Source organism: Phyllopteryx taeniolatus, chromosome 16 (genome assembly GCF_024500385.1).
Source record: "Phyllopteryx taeniolatus isolate TA_2022b chromosome 16, UOR_Ptae_1.2, whole genome shotgun sequence".
Lineage (NCBI taxonomy): Eukaryota > Metazoa > Chordata > Actinopteri > Syngnathiformes > Syngnathidae > Phyllopteryx > Phyllopteryx taeniolatus.
Genome location: NC_084517.1, coordinates 6925330 through 6947314, shown reverse-complemented (window position 1 = coordinate 6947314; position 21985 = coordinate 6925330). Strand labels below are relative to the sequence as shown.

Here is a 21985-nt window from a genome sequence, read left to right as displayed (position 1 = left end):
CTTCCATCAACCTACGAGGCATGTTTTTCTTTTTGGGATGTGGGAGGAAAGCGGAGTGCCCGGAGAAAAGCCACGCAGGCACGGGGGCGACATGCAAACTCCACACAGGCGGGGCCGGGGATTGAACCCCGGTCCTCAGAACTGTGAGGCGGACGCTCTAACCGGTCGCCCACCGTGCCGCCGGTTGAAATCATAATCATAATAATAATAATAAATGTCATTTTCTCAAGATCATCGTGATATCTATGAATGTGAGCTATCAGAAGTGCGACTCTTCCCAGAGGGCACCACATGGGCAAAGCCTTGGAGAGAAATGGATTCAATTCAAGAGGGAATCCCAGAACGGCAAACCTCGACTAATCTGAGCTTCATGGTGGGTGGACCCACAGAGACGCACAAAACAACTCCAGCACTCTCTCCTGGACTGTGAGAAAGAAGACCGGTCTCATGGGACTGAGGTGGAACCCTTTGACTTGAATTTGAAGCAGGACGTGCGGCGGAAGGCTTAGTTAGCACTGCTCGTCTTCTGGAACATTCTCACGTTTCCCCACATTATATCTGGAGCGATGAAAATTCCTTATCATATCCTCCTAAATTGTATGGATTTGAAACTGTTCATGAGGTACAGAATGCTATTAATTGATCTAAGCCTAAACAATGTCTATCTCTAATGTATAGTATGTGCTGACTTATGGTCAATGTCGCTCTTTATAGTTATTTCTTAATATGTCATTAGTCTATGATATGACTAATGGCATATTAATAGTAATATATATCATATGTTTGTTTATTTGATTACTGTCATTCAATCTGTTTGTATTTGAACGCCTTTATTTGTGCATCCATCCTTGCATTTTCAATGCTGTTTATCCTCGTGTTATATTGGTGCAGCTTCTCTTCGAGGCCGGCTGGTTTACTTGCACGCCAGTCATCATTTTCCGGGGGTGAGATGGAGCCGATCCCAGCTGAGAGGCGGGGTACGCCCTGGACCGGTCGCCAGCCAATCGCAGCGCACATATAGAAAAACTACCATTCACACTTGAGTCCTCAATGAACCTAACACGCGTGTTTTCAGAATGTAGGAGGAAGCCAGAATACCTGGAAAATGTTTACACAAGCACGCGACCTCTACACAGGAAGGCCAGAGCCCGGTTTCAAACTCCCAACCGCACGACTGTGAGGCGGAGAAGCGAACCACTTTTTCACTGTTTGAGTTGTTTGTTCGTTGATTTATTTGAAATATGAAAACAACATCTTGGGAAATGTTCATAACGGTTCATTACTAACGGAATAAAATTGTATCTTAATATAGAGATAGATACATTGATATGACTGTTGCTTTGGGGGGGGAGGAATTATTTATTCTCAATGACGTAAGAGAAAAGTGACCTAACTTTACCAAAGTCAGTGCAAAGCATCCCTGAGCAGCCTGGAGGTGGAAAAAGTGACTGATTGGACCTAATACCAAAGCGATGACATCACTGGCTTCGATGAGGAAGCTGCGTCGTGATTGGACAAGGGAGTGGGCCAATCACAGGCGACGCAGTTGGGAAGCGTTTAAAACGCATTCTCAAAAGTGTCGGAAAGTTGCTCGCACCCTGAATTCAGCACCAGGTCCAAACGGGACGGCTCCGAATAAACTTAAGATACTCGCGGATTCGTTGGGGACTTTCCCGTGTGCTTCCCTCGCCTTGGACTCCCAACCGTGACCCGGTCGTCCATTTTTAAAGCTCTCCCCTACTCTCATTGTTGTATCGCGATATAGACTCACCGGCACCATGTCACAACATTTCAGGAGTGGACCGGCATTTGGACTTTCTGCCGAGGTCAAGAGTAAGGTAGGTTGCTGCTATTGCAACCGTGTCTACTCGAGCAAATGTATTTGGACACCGAAGAGGCTTTCCGTTTCAAAGGGGCTTTAGTTGACTTTGTGCTACAGACGACTGAATCTGTCCAAAGTCGGGATACATTTGCTCGAAGTTTCTATTGCTACTGTATATTTTATATTTCCAGGTACGTGGTAAGTAGTTGCAGGTTTCAGGAAACCGTTCTGTTGGAACAGTCCTGCCTTTTGTTTGTTTGCAACCCCCCCCCCCCATCGTGAGAACCATGATTATGATCAAGTTGAAAGTTGAAAGTAAATGTATCTCAACACAACACAAGTGAATTTATTACAAACAAACATTTGACACGAAATGATGTGCCTGCCTCATGATCAATAAAATAGCTCACAGCATTTAAAAACAGATCTTGAAAAAAGTAACTGAATCCAGGCCCAAACCCAAATAAATGACTTGGATCACAGATCATCAGTCAGAGATAAAACAAGGCACATTGGCTACACCAATCGTATCTCTGGAAAAAAATAAAATCATGCAGTAACAACAGCAAAAGAGCAGGAATGTTGCAGCGCAGATCTCCGAATTTGGATCCAAACCCGATTATCCATCTTCATTGAAGGCGCTTGCTCGGCTGACGTGAAATTGGCGCGTATGGCATGAAGGGGCAACATCATTAAAGAGTAATGGGCATGCATGAGTTTTCAGATGAGAGAACTTTTGATTTATTGACCATCCTATTTGCTTGCATAGTCGTGCACTTGGAAGTCATTGCTAAGGCAGTTAGTTGCTAGTTTGACAAATAGACGTTGCCTGTCCAAAATTATTCGGACACTTTTTCAGTACCGTCATAGCTAATGTTCTAAATGTTGATTAGAAATTCCCTCGATGATGCCAGAAGTTCCCAGGATCCTTTTGACAAAAGATGGGCTATGGCATGGGAATCATTTTGAATTCTTATTTATTTCAACATTTTTCATTGCAGATCCCAATTCAACAAATAACAATTGACTGGAAATCTGGCCAGGGTGTGAATCCTCTCAGGCTCTTCCACATGCTATTTTGTCATTAGAATTCTTCTATTATCCGTTAAGGGAAATGTCAACAAAGTAGCCATACCTTTCTTTTTGTGTCATTTACTAAAATGGGTACTTCTAAGTTACTTACATTGCGGATGGGCTTAAAAATATAAACACTCAAATTGTTCAATATTGGAATAAGATTTCAAAAATGGGATGAGCATTTGGAAGCCTTCCATCAACAGAAAAGTTTGACACGAGACATGAGAGAGAATATTCCGAGCATTTCGTGTCATCGACTTCCACTAAGCAGGATTTGATGATACAGCAGGTTGCTTTGTTTCCCCTCTCAGTTGGCTATTGGATGTTGTGAGGAATCAGAGCAGCTCAAATTCAGTGTGCAGAAGCTCAGACTGGAGTTATTCCCACAACAGAAGATGTGCGCATCCTAAGCTCCAGATTCAGATTGTTTTCCTTGTTGGAATTCAGATACAGGATCATGGCTACTTTGCCGCCACGTCAGAGTTATTTGTCGTGTTGACCGAGTGCTCCTCCGACAGTCAGACGGTACGTTCCGGCATGGTGATGTCAGGGAGGAGCGCACGCATTTATGACAGGTACATCAGTCAGAAACAAATGGCCTTTTAAGGAGTGACCAGGGCCCTCGCTTGGAACTTGAGAAAGTGTGCTTAGTCATGGCAGAATGACAAAACACCGTCCTGACGGAGCACAGCGGGGCGCGAGCTCGTCTGGTCGAGGCGAAGTCGCGCCGGCGGATCCGTCAAAGAAATCCAGCCGAGCCTCGGAACTCGGGCGTCGTACGATCCCGAATGTTGTCGCACTTGTTCGGATTGGGGATGTATTTTCTTCCTCTACAACAATTGGTGGAAATAGAACTAACAGTTCCCATGCTGAAACTTTTACACTTTCACAAAGTTGTCGGTCATGTTTAGCATAGTTACTTGTCATATTGGTGATGAAAGAAGGAACTGTTGTTAATAATAAAACAGTTAAACGTTGTGCGCAACGTAGCCTTTGATGAGGACGAAGTTCTGTCGTTGTTTTCACCAACATCTCTTTAGTATATTAGCGCAGAAACCGTTATGAAAAGTGAACAGAGATGGAAAATTGCACACACAAAATGGAAAGTCGCTTTGTGCAATATTACACCGTTTTCATTCAGATTCGCAGTTCTCGTCTATTGGACTGCTTGCTTGCTTGCTTACCGCTGGGGGAGAGCGAGCCTGAGCCCTAGCGGGAAAACCGAAAAGCCTCCCTCAAGTAATTCATGCCCACCAAAGAACAACATTTTTTCCGACTCCAACTCCGTAGGTCCTTTGCGCCAAGAAGCCAAGAGATGGCAGCAAAGCACTATTTTCCTTGAAATGAAGCTCCTCACCTCACGTCAACGTAGTTCTTTGCCATCAAGATTGGGCCAAAGTAATGCTTTTGTTGCTTTGGCCTGTGCACAAAAGCAGGGGAGAGTTGCATTTTTCAGTGAATAACTGACGATGGTTTCCCTCCCCCCAAATCTGTCAATCGGTGAATTTGAGAATGCCAAACCACGTACGTGTATGTCAGGTTCCGCTTGAATGTTCACGTGCGTTTGATTGCTCTTTCGTGTTACAGCCCGCTCACCCGGACATCAATTGATTCTTGAAGGCATTCGGGCACAGTGTGCATAGGTGCTGCTCATTCATTCCGAACTAGTTTGCGATCAGAAGAAGAATGACACGATGTCATCCGCAAGAAATGGAGCTATTTCATGAAGATGTCTGCTGCGGCAGTTCCTCCGGGTGACATTTTTCGACGCGTCATTCAAAACATTCTGAGATTCTCCCATTTCAATGATTACAGTAATTACTCTTTTAACTTGAGTCGGAGCTCTCGATGATGGTTGTTATTTGGCTTTGGAGGAAGGAGGAGCTTCATGAGCATGTTCAGAAAGCAAAGTCGTAGGAATTTGTACATATAAGGATTGTGATTGATAGAAAACAGAGCCGGTTTTGTAAGGTTGCTTGGAAAGCCCGGCCGCCGATACATTTTCAAGAGCAATTCAACCTCCCAGATGACTTTGGCTACACCCTGGACTGGCTACCGGCCAATCGCACAGATCGACAAACACCCGTTCGCACTCGCATTCACGCATATGGAGAATTAACAGTCTGCAATGAACATAACGGGAATCGTTTTGGAATGTGGGAGGAAACCAGAGTACCCGGAGAAAAGCCGTGCAATCACGGGGAGAACACACAAACTCCACACAGGGAGGCCAGAGCCAAGGTTCAAACCCCAGAACTGCGAGGCAGGCATGCTAACCACTCGTGCCTGCCCTCCTTGAAATGGGTTGAAACTATGAAAATTTGACAGCGCCATTAAACTGACCAGAACTATCACAAGATATCAGTATTGCTACAAAACAAACCGAAACAAAACCCAAAAAATACAGAAATTGAATTGAATTTTGAATACAACAAATTTGAAAATGCAAACCATATGCAGTTTTTGCACTTGAGAAATTGGAACAAAAACATTTACAACAGTGGCGATAGTGATCATGGAGATCATTTGAATGTTGCCTCCTTCGCAGACTTTTCCCAGAATTTTCTGCATCGTGTCATTTTCCATCTGCGGTATTAAAAAAAAAAAAAAAAATCCTCTTTGTAAGTCAAAAATCATCAATTCTTCTTTTCTTCTTACTTTTTGCTGTAGCGCTGTGCACCAGAGGGGAGAAGCTGAAAAGTAGCCACTACTCTTTGAGACGGTCGTAACGATCATTCAAATTTGATTCTACATGCCTAATTCCAATGAAGTTGGGAACAGAATACAAATGATTTGCAAATCATGTTCAACCTACATTGAATTGAATACATAACAAAGACAAGATATTTAATGTTGAAATTGATAAACTTGATTGTTTTGAGCAAATAATCATTAATTTAGAATTGGATGGTTGCAACACGTTCCAAAAAAGCTGGCAGAGGTGGCAACAAAGACGGAGAGAGTTGAGGAAAGCTCATCAAACACGTGTTTGGAACATCCCGCAGGTGGAACAGGCTCATTGGGAACAGGCGGGTGCCACGATTGGGTAGAAATTGCTCAGTCATTCACAAGCAAAGATGGGGCGAGGTTCACCTCTTTGTGAACAAGTATGTGAGAAAAGAGTCCAACAGTTTAAGGACAATGTTCCTCTACGTACAATGGCAAGGAATTTCGGGATTTCATCATCTACGGTCCATCATGTCATCAAAAGGTTCAGAGAATCTGGAGAAATCACTGCATGGAAGCGGCAAGGCCCAAAACCGACATTGAATGCCCGTCACCTTCGATCCCTCAAAAACCGACATCGATGTGTAAAGGATATCGCCGCATGGGCTCACGAACACTTCAGCAAACCAACGTCAGTAAATCCAGTTCGGCGCTACATCCGTCAGTGCAACTTGCAAACTCTACGGTGCAAAGCAAAAGCCATTTACCAACAACACCCAGAAACGCCGCCGGCTTCTCTGGGCCCGAGCTCATCTAAGATGAACCGACGCAAAGTGGAAAAGTCTTCTGTCCACATTTCAAATTGTTTTTTGGAAATTGTGGACGTCGTGTCCTCCGGGCCAAAGAGGAAAAGAACCATCCGGACCTTGTTGGACTTTGACATGTTTGTCTATTTCGGAATAGTCCAAGGAATAACCATTCAATTCTGAGTCGGAAGTTATTTGTTACTGTTAATACGAATTACAAATCGGTATGTAGAGTGCAAGACTGAGCACTAGTTGAATACATGAGTGGTCTCGCCACGCTGCACTATTTGCATATCTGTTGTTGACCAATACTGGCCACTCATGCCAGAGTAGCATCTGCCCCACTTGCACACTGATTGAGGAGTATCTGCAACATTTGCACAATCGACATTGTCCCGGATGATGGCGCTACTCGTCACTTTAAACAGCATCCGCTCCTTGAAGTCTCGGCGCCCTTTGCACGATGGTCATTGCGCCGGACTATTGCGAGGTTAGTCATTCCAACTGTTCGAAGTGCAAGAGGACTCTGCATCTTTTTGCACAATTGTCCAAATTTGTTTTTACTGGCATTACCAGATAAGTAGCAAGCCTTTATTGCTCAGTGACTGTCTCCAAAGTGTTCTCTGTCAATTGACTGTCCGTCTGCTGTCGCACACGAGCGGCTCCAACTACCGGAGACAAATTCCTCGTGTGTCTTTTGGACATACTTGGCAAATAAAGAGGATTCTGATTCTGATGAGGTCCATGTTGTAGGTTCTTCACGTGATATGGTATTTATCTTTTTTTCTGTTTTATTGACCCACTTAATCTGAAGTCAAATCAGTTCGGACTCCACAAGGAAGTCAAACCATCCAACTCAAGCACCTTGGCTGGAAGCAGGACCTGTCTGCGTTGGCTCGTCTTTATCAGGCTGAATGCCATTCACTGTAAAAGGGAATATTCTCCAAAGGCCACACTGAGAGAGAGAGAGTGAGAAATGTGAGCTTGGCCAGTCAGTGGGAGGGGGGAGGGGGGAGGGGGGAGGGGGGCGGAGTGTCTGGGAAAGCTGTTTCTCCCAAGTTTGGTGTGATCAAGTGGAAGCTACACCATCCGCATCCCTCCGGCTTGGAAATGTTGCTTGTGTTGGCTGCTGATCTTAGACCGCCAATCCTGATCTGTGACACAAGGGGACAAAAGTAAACAACAAGGGTCCACAGACCTTTTCACGCTCGTCTTCCTGGCATGTCGGCATCCATTAATGAGAGTGCATTTCAGGTTTGTCATTTGCTGTCCATGTATTTGAAAGAGAGGATTGTTGTCTTGTCTGCAAGTACAATCACGTTTGTTTAATGTCAACTCTGTGACATTCCAGTTCATTTATATCGCTGCAGTTATTCCAAGGACACCCAAAGGACATGGAATTCGTCTCCCCCCCCCCTCCCCCCTTCAAACTGTTTTCCTGTTTCATCATCATAAATGCAAAGAAATAGTTGCTTTATTGTCAGTTATTTTTGGGACATAATACAGTAACTGTGATTAAAATACTGTTGGGTAAAAGGATTTTTTTAAAAACATTTCAAATGAACATTGCAGTCATTTTGATTAGAGGCGGTTATGGAATAGCAAATACAGATGCTGATCAAATAAGGGCTATTTGACCTTGCCCAGTAAATGGACTTTTCTGTTGTAAATGAACCCATTTGAATGATAACGAGACTCATGGCTCCACTTTTTCAAGGCTTTTTCGAAATTGTCCTCGGGTGTGAGTGTGCGTTTGAATGCTTTTTGTGTGTGACCTGCGATTGGCTGGCGACCAGTTCAGGTGTACTCCGCCTCTTGCCCCAAGTCGGCTAGAATAGGCTCCCGCACACCCGCGACCCGAATGATGTTAATTAAGCGTTATAGAAAATGGATGGACGGATGGATTTCAATGGCTACATGAATAAATCTGCTCGGTTCTTGGACTTTAGGTGAAGTTGAATGATGCCCAATCAAATGACCTTTAACCACTAATCTGTCCTTAGTTGGCAGGGAAGTATGACCCTCACATGGAGGAAGCGCTAAGGCTATGGATTCAGGACGTGACCAGCAAGACGATTGGAGAAAACTTCATGGAGAGTTTGAAAGATGGAGTTGTGCTGGGCGAGTAAGTGAGCTTTCTACTTGCACAAACACCAATATGATTCATTGAGCACATCTCCACAATGCAATTCAATCCAATACACTTTCAAAAGTTCTGCCTTACAATGATGTACTAATGCCATCCATCCGTTTTCTTCCGCTTATCCGAGGTCGGGTCGCGGCGCCAGTGGCTTTAGCAGGGACGTCCCCAGCCGCTTCCGAGGGGATCCCGAGGCGTTCCCAGGCAAGCCGAGAGACGTAGTCTCTCCAGCGTTTCCCGGGGCATCCCCGGGGTGGGACGTGCCCGGAACGCCTCACCTCTGGAGGCCGAGCCACCTCATCTGGCTCTTCTCGTTCTTTCGGTCGCGATCCACAGCTCTTGACCATAGGTGAGGGTCGGAGCGTAGATCGACCGGTGAATCGAGAGCTTCCCCTTTCGGCTTAGCTCCTTCTTCACCACAACGGACCGATACAAAGTCCGCATCGCTGCGGGCGCCGCACCGATCCGCCTGTCCATCTCTCGTTCCGTTCTTCCCTCACTCGTGAACAAGACCCCAAGATATTGGTACTCCTCCGCTTCGGGAAGGATCTCATCCCCGACCCGGAGAGGGCACGTCACCCTTTTCTGACTGAGGACCACGGTCTCAGATTTAGAGGTATTGCGGCTGGGATTCTTATCCCAGCCGCTTCACACACTGCTGCGAACCGCTCCAGTGAGAGTTGGAGATCACGGCTTGATGAAGCCAACAGAACCACATCATCTGTAAAAAGCAGAGATGCAATACTGAGGCCACCAAACCGGACCCCCGCTACGCCTCGGCCGCGTCTAGAAATTCAGTCCATAAAAGTTCTGAACAGAACCGGTGACAAAGGGCGGCCTCGGCGGAGTCCATCCCTCACCGGAAACGCCTCCGACTTCCTGCCGGCAATGCGGACCGAACTCTGACACCGGTCGTACAGGGACCGAACAGCCCGTATCAGGGGGTTCGGTACCCCATCTCCCTCAGGACTCCACGAGGGACACGGTCGAACGCCTTCTCCGAGTCCACAAAACACATGTAGACTGGTTGGGCGAACTCTAATGCACCCTCGAGGACCCTGGCGAGGGTGAAGACGAAAACCACACTGCTCCTCCTGAATCTGAGATTCGACTTCCCGACGGCCCCTCCTCTCCAGCACCCCTGAATAGACCTTACCGGGGAGGCTGAGGAGTGTGATCCCCCTGTAGTTTGGGACACACCCTCCGGTGTGTGTTTATACCTTCTGAAAAAGGTCTGCCAATCCAGAGGCACTGTCCCCGATGTCAACCAGGACAGCCCCACAACATCCAGAGCCCTTAGGAACTCCGGGCGAATCTCATCCACCCCCGGGGCCTTGCCACCGAGGAGCTTTTTAACCACCCGGGTGCCCTCCACCCCAGAGATAGGAGAGCCCGCCTCAGAGACCCCAGACTCTGCAGCTTCCCTGCCAGAGAGGTGACATTCCACGTATTCTAGAGCCAGCTTCTGTAGCCGGGGATCGGATCGCCAAGGTCCCCGCCTTGGGCCGCCGCCCGGCTCGCGCTGCTCCCGACCCCTATGGCCCCTCCCGCACGTGGTGAGCCCACGTTACCCTTTCGGGCTGCGTCCGGCCGGCCACCGGGCGCTCGCCTTCGAGCCCCGCCTCCATGTACTAGTGCTCATTTTTCATTGACGCTGTCAGAGTGGTATTTTATAGAACAATATGTTTAGTGTGTGTGTGTGTGTGGTGTACAGCATCATACTTGGAGCTGTTTGTAATATGTGCTCTTTCTATTTCAATGCACCTTGCAGTATGACGCAGTTGGGAATGATTGTTTCGTTTCAATCGTACGGGAACCATACTGGAATTTCACGATAGTGGGAAAAATACAACATAAATCTTTAAAAACATCCAAAACATTGAAAACCATTGCGCACAAAGAAATTCAAAGTACTCTATTCTATGACTGAAAAGGGAATAAGTTGAAGGATTCGAATCAGACAGAACAAGCTACCTGCAGCACAGAGGAAAATAGCTTCGGAACCACAATCATGGACAGTGTCAGTCAAAGATATTAATATTATCATCCAGCGTTCGTAAAGACCGAGTGCTTGATCCCGTTCTCATACAGAAGTATGGGACTGGGGTGTCTGGGATTGCAATTGAAGATTTTTTTTGTTCTGCTTCTTTGTAGACTCATTAATGTTCTCCAGCCAGGCTCTGTGAAAAAGATCAACCACTCCAGTCAAAACTGGCACCAGGTAATGTCAGCCCGAGTTGTCATGTGTTCTCTCGTCTATGGCACGTCAGTCTAGTAAATTCACCTTATCATACAGGGCAGGGCAGTGTATATCGGATGCCGTACCGAGTTCAGCTCGTTTCCTCACGCTGGCATTTTCGGAGCATGTCGCGCCACGAAAAGCTTACTTCAACTTACAAACGCACACGTTGGTTGAGTTGAAGACCAAATTGTCCATTAGTGTGGTGTCCCCTGCCATTGCGTGGCAACCAGTCCAAGGGTTTCCCCGCTCTGCACCCAAAGTCGGCTTGCTTGGATACCCTCCAGCTCACCCGCAAAGCTGAATAATGAGGTGGTAGGAAATTGACGGAGGCTTTAGAGTCGTGCTCCAATCATGCCTACATCTCAGAGTAAGCCCAATATTTAGTAACAAAGACAAATACCGATCCACTCGAATTATTATGAATGGGGCGGCAAATAAATAGGATACCATTTGTTGCCGAAAGTGTTTATTGTCATCGGATCATATGGGCAGCACGGTGCACTCGTAGAAGAAGTAGGGTTACATGCTGCTGCTTTTCGCGCAGGCGGCACCGGTTTGATTGACAGGCAGCACCCCGATGCCCAGCCACCGAGTCGACCCTTAAAGGGACAGGCCAACCGCAAAATATGGGCAGCAGGATGTTGAAGTGGTTAGCGCATCCTTCTCATAGTCTGGAGCATGTGTGTGTGTGTGTGTGAAGTTTGCATGCTCTCCCCATGCTTGTGGAAGTTTCCCGTGGTACTCCTTATTGTGGTCCCCGCCTCTCACGCAATGTCAGCTGGCATAGACTCTCGTTACGCAGGACCCGAAAGCGGAATAGAAAATGAACGACATCATACCTTCGATACGTCGGACACTTTGCATGGGAATGTCATTTCGATTTACATTGGTTTATGTGTGAATACTGTAGTGTTTTGAATCAAGATATTTCACTGAATGAAATGGGGGGGGGGGGGGGGGAACCATGGCTATTGAATAGAATAAATATTCCCTGTAATGACATGAATTCAACTTTCCAACTTCTGTTTTACCCAGATTGAATTCATTCTGAACATGTGTGTTCCTCAAGTGATTCTATTCTGCTGTCTTCCTCAGTTGGAAAACATTGGAAATTTTGTCCGTGCAATCACAGAGTATGGCCTGAGACCTCATGACATCTTCGAGGCCAACGACTTGTTCGAGAATGTCAACCACACTCAGGTCCAGTCCACTCTCATCGCTCTGGCCGGAATGGTGAGGAGAAACCTTACAAACACTCTACTCTTTTTGATTTTTGTTGCCCTTTGATTCTTACGAAAAGAAGCCAATCATAAGACGAGGGCAGAGCGGAGAAGATCTCTACCACTGAGAGCGGAAGACCGAAGGAGCAGACTCATCAGGAAACTTTTACTAACTGGGGGTATTCTTTTTCAAAACTGCCAGGAGAAGAAGGGACACTGTACCCGAGAGCCTGAAGATGGGAACAGAAGGCGCAAAGTGGTAGTCCTTTACGTGACGCAGCATACTTTTGTGTATCTTCGTGTCGTGAAGAGTGCGATGACTTCCACGTTGGGGAGACCGAGCAGCCCTTTCCACAAGCGCCTGGTACAACATCGGTCCAGAATCGGTAGTTCATTAGCATCTCCAAAAGAGGGGACAACCATGTCCAATTTCTTGATGGGGAGAACCGCTGGATTGAAAGAAGCCATTCATGTCGAACTACAAAAGCTGGCTCCGAACAGAGGAGGTTCGAGGCGTCGCCTATGATCCGCTCATGCAATGTCATTGCGAAGACCGTCTCAGTCCACGGGAAGAGGAGTACCAGCCGGACGGTCTTTCACCAGGCATGTCTGGCAAAAACGGCAACACGCGCCCATCACAGGCACACGACAACGGAGAACTCGAGAAGCCTTTGGGATTAAAGGTGAAACGTCTTCAACAAACCAAGAAAAATTGCCTCAATTCAACCTTCGCGGAAGACCGCCACTTGCAATTTTCGGGTATGACACTGGATCAGACTAAAAATGTTGTTGCGCAGCAGCGCTGCACTCGTCCCTTTATGATGATTCTTCATTACGTTCTGTTTTTGTGGAGTCACTTTGAAAAACGTAGAAACTAAACTGTCCCTTGACATGAAGTGCAGCTCTTCTATAATATTCCATACCTAAATTAAATCAAGACTATGGTACAATAACTGAACTAAAAAAATAACACTACCTAATACAGTAAACACACATTTTGATTACTACTGTCATTTTTCCTCAGGCCAAGTCGAAAGGGTTTCACTCCAAGTACGACATTGGAGTGAAGTATGCTGAGAAGCAGCAGCGTCGCTTCGCTCCAGAGAAGCTCAGGGAGGGACGCAACATCATCGGCTTGCAGGTCAGCGGCAACCTTTGGACAGAACGCTCACATTCGCCCTTCATACTACTTGCACAGGAGTCTTCTGAGTTGCACTTAATCTGACCTGTCACCTAAAGTAGCGGTCCCCAACCATGGACTGCTTTCACAGAAAGAGGTTTCGATAGAAACAAATCAAAACAAATGATTTCTTTTACAGCTCCCAATTATGTCGAAGCCCTTGCGCTTGTTTCCCTTCGACGGTCCCATCCTGGGGTCATCTTTTTTTTTTTCTGAAAACTCCAAAGGCTTGTCCTTTTGATGCCAGGTGCTCGGGCTCCATGTACCGAAACAGCTTTGACGGCTTCACCGCCTCGTTCGCGTGCCTGTCGTGACGTACTATGCGCAGCAATTTGGATGCACGTGAGTCAAGTAGCAATAAAGCCGTACGTCAAGTAGGACTGCCGTTTTTTTTTTTTCTTGGAGGTTTTAAGCGCTTCTTCTGTTTGGCCTATTCCCCTTTTTGAAACAACAAAATATTTTTTTGTTGCGTCTCTCTGTGCCTGCCCAATAAGCTGCCAAATGTTGGGGACCCCTGATTTAGAGGATGCATGTCAAACATCTTTCAACATGTTTGTTGTTGGTTTGCAGTATAACAATAATGCCTGAACATTTGGAGGAGAAAGTCTGTTTAAAAAAAAAATAAAATAAAATAAATACAAATAAAAAATCTTCATAATAATTCAAATACACAGCTAACTCAAATTGAACACAGATTTGTGGAAAGAGGGAAATTAAACTTTGAGACAATCGTCACAACAACCTGTTTTACATCGTCTCTTAGATGGGCACCAATAAGCTTGCCAGTCAAAAAGGTATGACTTCTTATGGCACAAGACGCCATCTCTACGACTCCAGGATGGGCATGGACAACCCAATGGACCAGTCGACCATCAGTCTACAGATGGGGACCAACAAAGGAGCCAACCAGGTGAGGACAGGAGAAATAATAATAATGGAAATAAAAGTACGGTTGAACCTTGCTTTTCGAATGCCCTCGTTTTAGTTCCGTACAATTTATGTTGTCACCGTCTTCGTACAGCCGCTCTGTTGGTCCAGTTGAAAATGGACTGTACCAAACTTGACCGCGCGACTCTGACACTCCTTTCCTGGAATCTGGCCCCCTCATAGAGTTTTCCTTTCATCAGCCCCAACATGCGCAATCATTGGAAATATTTGGAAAGTTTTTATGTGCGTTTTTTTTATTTAGCAACTGTTCAGTAAGCCACCACGGCTTACCACCAAAGAAAGTTCCAAGTGATTTAATAAAGATGACGAGAAACACCATAGAATTCAAGAAAGAACTCATAGGAAAGTATGAAAACGGCGGAGTCCCCTTTCAAACAACAACAACAACCACCTCCCCTTCTGCCTTTGCTCTCTTTCATATGCCATTAAGAGTCTTCAATAAAGGTAAAAGTGATGTTTAAAGTTTGTTTCTCCATTGCATTAGTCAGATTTCGTCTGTATGTTAAACTATATCTTCTATAAAATGCATTTTTGTTCATATTTGAGGTTGTCTGGAACGGATTAATTGGATTTCTGAAGGGAATATTTAGTTTTTCATACAATTTAGATTTTTGTCAGACTTTTTTTGGATTAATCACGTAACACCCGAGGCTCCACTGTAATCCTTTCATGGGGAAAACCTTGAGTAACAATACGGGCTTTGCTAAAACATAAGTAACATTCTAAAAATCTCAACTGTTATAAGTCTAAAAATGAGTTGACCATTGTTAATATTAGGCTTTACACGATCAGAAAGTTTAAAAAAAAAAAAAAAAACCATAACCGATCGATCACAAGATGGAGCAATGTGTCCACTTACATGACTTGTTCATTTATTGTATATACTTGTGTACTGCATCCATCCATCCATTTTGTGTACAGCTAACCCTCACAAGGGTTGCGGGCGTGCTGGAGCCCATCCCAGCTCAAAATTCTTCTCGAGCATTTTAGACAAAAGCTACATCATCAATGACCACTAGGGGGCGTTCCAGGATTGGCCACTGACATAAGTTTAGGTCAGATCAACATTACAACATGACAGAAATAATGTGTGCCAACTTACTGTAACTAAATTACTTGCATAAATACTGTTAATGACATGCTTACTCTAACTTTGTCACTGTATGGACGGGTGTTGTCCAGAGTTTGCGTCCGTTTGGCTTTTCCTTCCTCTCCCCTCCTCGTGTATATTCTTCAGGTGCTCCATCAAATTTGTTGTGTTGAAGCATTTAGATGACGTTCCCCACGACGTACTTCAGTTGTGCACAACATCAATATTGACGTTGAATTCGATAGCACCCCAAAACCTATTTAGCCATAGTAATTGGTTTTTGCAATTTCTCTCTCCAGTCTGGTATGACGGCGCCAGGAACAAGGAGGCACATCTTTGACAAGAAGCTGGAGCTGGAGAACTGTGACACCAGCACTATATCGCTGCAGATGGGCACCAACAAAGTGGCCTCCCAGCAGGGCATGACCACCTACGGCCTCCCCCGCCAGGTCTACGACAACAAGTACTGCGCCAACCCGACCGAGGCCTTCAACAACGGGAGTGAGGCTGAGTTTGATGGCTACAACCAGTACTCTGACTAAGAAACCCACAGGCAGCCACAAAGCCCGCCCTCCCACGTCGTCGTCTTTGCTAAATTTGAGACAACCAATCATGACTTTGTGATGAGCAACTCCCTCTCCCAGACTGTTATTTAAACACCAATTGGATGTCTTTTTCTCCACATTTTTACTCTTGGGAAATGTTTCTTTCCACGAGTAAAACGATAGTGTTTACTTAACATAACAACTTTCATGTTGTGGCCAACTTTATTCCTTCCTAAATGTATTCAGTCACTGCTAAAGACCCAGACACTCAAGAGGTTGATATTTAATATCTGTGCTATTTATACCTCATTTTAAAGAACATTATATTCCTACTTTTGTAATCAGACAACAGCGAATTTGACAGTTTCCGCTACGGACAAGTGACCATGTTGGTGCTACTGACCTTTTTGGAGTGCAATCTATGTCCACATTGAAACTTCACAGGCCCAAGGAATTGCCCCCCCCCGACCCCTTCTGCCCATGACTGACAAGAATGGAAGATGCAGGACGAATAGATTTACAGTATATGGACATTTTCTTGTGAGCACCTACATTGATTTATATCGTCATCCACCCATCAAATTACCAATGAATCCAGGTAAAGGCTATCCCGGTTGATGTGGTTTGCGGAGAACGTTACCTCGAACTTTGGCTGCTACGTATAATGAAAACTACAGAGAGGGCCAAGGCATGCATGGAATATGGTTACATGGCACGGCAACAAGAGCGTTGAAAATTGAAATAAGGTCACGTAATCCCACTGCATAGAACTTTCTTTTGCCTGTGAATTCCTCCCAGCTTGATGCTGTTGCTCCAATTGCTCTTTATCTGCCTTTGCTTACGTGTGCAGAAAACAAATTGATAATGTTAAGTATGCACGCGAATCTTTGTTTTTGTTTTGTTTTTGAAGATAGCATATCGTATTGCTGTACCTCACCAAATGTCTTGAATGTAAATGTTGCTACTAGTGCCACAGGCTGCTGCCGGATACGTATATGTTAAGAAACCGCAAATATGTGCAGCAGTCCCACCAGTGTTGGAGTACATATTTTAGATTCGTATTGTTGAGATTTACAGTCACTGTGGTAAAAATTGGTAGCCTTGCGGCTCGGCGTAGAACACCACCGAGTGTTTTAAAAGTTTCACACAAGACAAAAAGCGTGTGCCGAGTTGTCAGTCAAATCTTTGAACATTCCTTTAATTGAATAAAATGAATACGAGCAATGAAGATTAGCATTTTTACAGTGGATTTATTAATCTGTGTAATCTAAAATATATCAAAATGTTGAGTCAATGGTAAAATGTCACCTTTCATGAGTAGGCTGTGTTTCAACAATATTGTCTTTCTTCTATACTGGCTTTCACTCAACATGACATTTGTGCAATAAAAACACTTGAAAACAAAAAATCTGATTTGCTGTAATGATCTTAAAATGCATGCAAAATATAAATGGGAAAGATGTGATTCGAAAAAAGAATTCAAATCGAGAACTGGCGCGGTACACAGACAATACCAGATCTGCACACCCATCATTATATATAGATCTAAAAATCCTTCCCCCCGCCGCCCTTCACTCATCACTTGCCTGTCTGTACATACTTGACCTTAAGACATTGGCAGGTATTACACAGCAGCGTTTGTATCAATGATGGGATTCAAATCAACACTGAAAAAGATCACATACTAATGAGAACAAATACCAGTGGTGAGTATATATATATATATATATATATAACGTATAATAACCGTGACAGAAATATCATGTTTCATGGCTATTTGGTCCTAAGAGATAACAAATACCAACACCTACTTGCATAATGCTGGGTTTAATACACGGATGGAGTAAATACTAAGGGTTTAGAAGTCGAAATGAGCTTCAATCAAACAACACATTACATATTTCAAGAAAATATTTCATCGCGCTAACCATAGATATACAGGATACTGTATACATAGGCGCGTTGTTGCGTTAGGTCACTGTGTCTGCCATATTTGATGTGGAAGTTGTGCCGTGTAAACGAACGCAATTACGCAAATGGACTACAGAGTGCTTGAAGTGAATGCCTCCCGTTTACCCAGCCACACGCGCGCAAATCTATTTGGGAAACGGATAGAAAAACCTACGCAACTTTTTATCTGACGAGTATGAATGTTTACTCCGCTACCTCATCTGTAAGATACGGAGTTCCATACCCACTGGGGACAAATGTCCAAAGTCAAAATAGCAACTGGTTGTTGGACAGACTGTAGTGTGTGTGCTTTCTGGCTACTGTCCTTGAGCAAGACACCATCCCCAGCGCCCCAGCAGGCAATTTGTCGAAAGGAAAATGGGTCAGTACGGTATTCACACTGGAGAGGTTTGAAAATGTTTCGATTCATTTACATTTTGTGTGCAATCATTTTGCTGGCAAGCATGGTATTTTAGATAGTTTTTGTGTTCAAGTGTGGCCATTAGGCATTTATTTATCTGTCATTGAGCTTCCGTCACTAACAAATGTGTACAAGCCTTCTTACTCTGCGCACAAGTTGAGCTTGTACTCGGGCTGTGGGGGGAAATCAGTAAAACTCAGCTAAGTCGATTTAACACAGTCATGTTGGAAGGGGAAAGGCCCACTTCCAAACTGTTACCGCAAAGTTGGGAGCATGGAATTGGACATTCACTTCCTTTCACTGCCGAACCCAGAGCCATCCATCAGACTGCCAGATGGAGAAGCATCATTCGTCGCTCCGGAGAACGCGTCCCCCCCCCCCCTCCTCTAGAGTCCAGGGGCGGCGCGCTTTACACCGCTGCATCCGACGCTTTGCTTTGCACTCGGTGATGCCTGGCTCGGATGCAGCCGATCGGCCGTGGAAACCCATCCCACGAAGATCTCGGCGCACTGTTCTCGATTCCACGTGCAAATGGGTTTATTAAAGCCCGGATGCAAAAAAAACTCACCCTACATCAGACAAACAAATCGGCGCCTGGCAGGCAAAAGCTGAAAGTCACTTCTTTAGTGGGATGCAGACTACAAGCTAATTTGATACGTGCTAATAGTTGGAGAGGGCTTGCTAATTGTTTGTGCACACCAATGTTAAGCTCATATACTGTCGATTCTTTGTTTGCGTTTTCAGCTTTTGATGGCAAGCTACCGGGTGACTATTAAATGAGCAGCTAATTGAAGTTTCTATTCTGCACTTACTGTGGATAAGTGCCCCTGAAAATGGGCAAATGCAATGAAAGGTCCTTGTTCAGTCTCACCTGTGAACGGTAATCCCATGAGCGCTGACTTTGAATGTCAAACGATTGCAAAAACAGAACGACGCATCTTCGCCCGTCGCTCCGTTTTGCCACATCCGACACGGTGGCAAAGTTGGCATAGGAATCGGCGCTCGATGTGGCGTTGAAGTAAATACTGTGTAGCTACGGTGCTAACAAAACAAGAACTTGTCGTTGTACCAGTTGATTGGAGAGGAAACGATCACTGATTGGCTGCTTCACATGCATCGATCCAGTCACTGTAAACATCCACCGGTTCTGACAGATCTGTCGAAAAAAACTTAAGGAAATTTGAAAATACGACAATAAAGTACAGTTCAGCTTAAGGACCTTCTGTGGAAAGTTGGCATGTTCTCCCCTTGCTTGCTTCTCTCCGAGTCCTCCAGCTTCCTCCCACCTTCTAAAAACATGCATTTTAGTTTCATTGGCGATACTATAAATTGTTCTGAGGTGTGAATGGCGATCGGCCCAGCGTGCGCGTCACTTTTGTCCCAATGGCAATTATTTGTAAAAGCGGTGTGTTTACTTGCAGCAAAAGCCATACCAAACGTAGCTTCATGTTTATGTAGAACTGTCGAAAGAATCTTCTCCATTTTTCTGCAACTACAGTGAACCCCGGCATATTCGCAATTTGGTGCCAATGGACTACGATGAAGTGTGTTGAAGAGTTTCATTGATACAATATTGTAGCATCTTGGTGCAAAGGAATTCTGTTGAAGTGTGTTAAGGAGTTTCATTTCGACAAAAGTATTGCTTCGCAGCCATCTTGTGGCATCTATAGGCAATTGTAAATCTTTTAAGGGGGGAGTCAAGACTTTTGCTATTCACAGGCTCAGTCAATAGCAGGAGTTCACTGTACTGTACTTTGGTATAAATACTACAAAATGACTCAAAGGAAGTGATTTACATACATTTGCCCTGGAAGTCTGGAAAACAGCATTTAAAAATAAAAGATACAGGTTATAGGAGTCTGGAACTCCTCCAAGCAAACGCTGCATGATATAATTCCTGTGTTTCGGGTTCGCTCCCTGGAAAGAAATAGTAGTTGTCGACACGTGCTTTACATTGCGCTTTGCAGGCATTCTGAGCAGAACTCACATTTTCACATCGCACGACTTTTCGTGGTTACAAAACGGGCACGTGAACTGGGTGTCCAAGTTGCCGGTCATTTTTTTCTTGGGGGGGGGCTTTCTCTTGGATTTTCTGCGCCCCATTTTTCTTGTCCTACAGTTGAGAAAGCAAACCGAAAATGAGGCATAACATTTCACGTTCACTACCTTTCCAAACAATAACAGACCTCAATGTTTATTCCAGTCAGAAAAGGTATTGTGTTGAAGTTTGGAGGCGCTAATTTCATCTATCACTATAAAACCCAGAGAGATAGGTAAATACATCCACTTCACAGTTAAGCTTACCGAAAGCCGGTCAGAAATGAAGTGAAGCTTCATGTCAGTTATGCATTTCATTTAGAAGACAATAATGTACACTAACAGGAAATAAGGAGACTGGTTTGGGACCATTACAAATGTATTTGTGAATTTGTTGGTACAGCGAACTAACGCAAGTACAGATACTGAGTTCGAAGTGGCTCATGTGTAAACATATACTGTGACCAAGCAAGATTGTATGACTTATGACCCAACTAATGTTTATTGGCTGTTTTTTCCCCCGTTTGTTTTTAGATGCTTTTTTATCACGTGAAGCACATTGAGTTAGTTAGCGCGTTGCATTGCTAATGTCTGGTCTTGAGTTGCTTGAAATTGAGCAGGAACTGAATTTGCCTTGCTCGAAATTTGAAGGTAAAGACTTGAGCCATCCTTACGACTGGCACAGATGCGACGAATTCTCACCTCTGGATACAAAATGCGCATATAGTCACCGACTGATAAACTCGTTCAAGGTCGGATAACATCGCGAGACTAACACTATGACGACGGTACTGTAGTTACTGTAGCCTATGGTACTATACATACATAGTTACATATTACTTAACTAGTCCCTTGGGAATTGATGCCTGCATGTTATTTGTTTACATTAAAAGAAAAAGAAAACACGGTCCGAAACCCGAATAATGCATTTGACGTCATAAAATTGCTAGCCTTTAGCGAGCTAACTGACCAACAACGGCTAGCAACTGCAAATATGGAAGCATCACTACAATGGTGATTTTTTTTTTTTTTTTAGGTTTGGCTTGTCCTTTCTTTAGTGCATTATAAATAAAGGCTGTACTAATTCAATTCAATTAACCAATACATTTTCGAAGGTGCATGATACGGAGTAATACGGAAGCAAATACAATGGCGTTACGTTAACCTCCGTGCTATCTATCGCACGTGAACACTTCCCCCTGTTATGCTGGTATGATAATGATTTGGTTGTTTTTTGTAGAAATACACAGAATAGAGAACTGCATACATGGGTTTATGAAGCCACTAAAAGAGACAAGTAAAGCTCCCGTTATGCGAGAGCTAGTTTGCGACATTGTTTACCAAATACGATGAGAAAAAAAACGTACCTTCGAATATGTTGTTTCCCGTTCAAAGATGTTGTTCTGTGGCCTGATATTTTTTTTGTAAGCTGACTATTTCGTAAAAGCCACCACAACAACAAAAAATTTCTTTGAACTTGATTTTACGAAATGTTTCCCCGAGCGCCAGGTTTGCGCAGTGACGTCATCGCGTAGACCTCAAATCCCGAGTGTTGATGAAAACTGTTCATTTATGTTCCTCATTTAATAGTTGTATTTTACAACCCCTTGGATCCTTTTTATACGGTTCTATGTATTAATGACTGTGCTGTCTGTTTGTCTGATTTTGTTACTAATTTAAATATGAGATATGAGATCAAATTCGGGGGGAACCTGACAATGCGTGAGTACAATATTGAACTCCAAAATTAAAACATCTGTTAAAATTGGTTCATGTATGTTCTTCATTTATTTTATATTTGATTGAAAATCCCCCTCGCTCCTATTTTGTACTATTTTAT

At 44.4% G+C, this 21985-nt stretch overlaps 2 protein-coding genes across 3 annotated transcripts; one reads left to right on the top strand and one right to left on the bottom strand.

Annotated features, from left to right (window-relative positions):
• Positions 1–1555: 1555 nt before the first annotated feature.
• cnn1b (calponin 1, basic, smooth muscle, b) lies at positions 1556–17145 on the top strand. 2 transcript variants are annotated; one of them, XM_061748905.1, is made up of 7 exons: positions 1556–1838; positions 8376–8497; positions 10667–10733; positions 11850–11987; positions 12999–13115; positions 13918–14064; positions 15492–17145. In XM_061748905.1, the coding sequence occupies exons 1-7, from the start codon at positions 1779–1781 to the stop codon at positions 15732–15734; spliced, it is 894 nt and encodes a 297-aa protein (XP_061604889.1). In that variant the 5' UTR covers positions 1556–1778; the 3' UTR covers positions 15735–17145. The 2 variants fall into 2 exon arrangements, with proteins under 2 accessions (XP_061604889.1, XP_061604890.1); XM_061748906.1 differs by lacking the exon at positions 1556–1838 and adding an exon at positions 7460–7626.
• Positions 16903–21698, bottom strand: elof1 (elongation factor 1). The gene is made up of 4 exons (XM_061748907.1): positions 21513–21698; positions 20096–20221; positions 19955–20025; positions 16903–19264 (listed from the first exon to the last, which is right to left on the bottom strand). The coding sequence occupies exons 2-4, from the start codon at positions 20209–20211 to the stop codon at positions 19200–19202; spliced, it is 252 nt and encodes an 83-aa protein (XP_061604891.1). The 5' UTR covers positions 20212–20221; positions 21513–21698; the 3' UTR covers positions 16903–19199.
• Positions 21699–21985: the final 287 nt, after the last annotated feature.

Excerpts from the sequence above, each read along its gene's own strand:
- elof1 (XM_061748907.1), bottom strand. The coding sequence starts at position 20,211 with ATGGGGCGCAGAAAATCCAAGAGAAAGCCCCCCCCCAAGAAAAAAATG. Across the intron at positions 20,026-20,095 it reads AAGTCGTGCGATGTGAAAAT|GGAGCGAACCCGAAACACAG; the intron begins GTGAGTTCTGCT and ends ATTTCTTTCCAG. Across the intron at positions 19,265-19,954 it reads GTTCCAGACTCCTATAACCT|ATCTGTCAGAACCGGTGGAT; the intron begins GTATCTTTTATT and ends TTTTTTCGACAG.
- cnn1b (XM_061748905.1), top strand. The coding sequence starts at position 1,779 with ATGTCACAACATTTCAGGAGTGGACCGGCATTTGGACTTTCTGCCGAG. Across the intron at positions 8,498-10,666 it reads GATGGAGTTGTGCTGGGCGA|ACTCATTAATGTTCTCCAGC; the intron begins GTAAGTGAGCTT and ends GCTTCTTTGTAG. Across the intron at positions 10,734-11,849 it reads CCAGTCAAAACTGGCACCAG|TTGGAAAACATTGGAAATTT; the intron begins GTAATGTCAGCC and ends TGTCTTCCTCAG.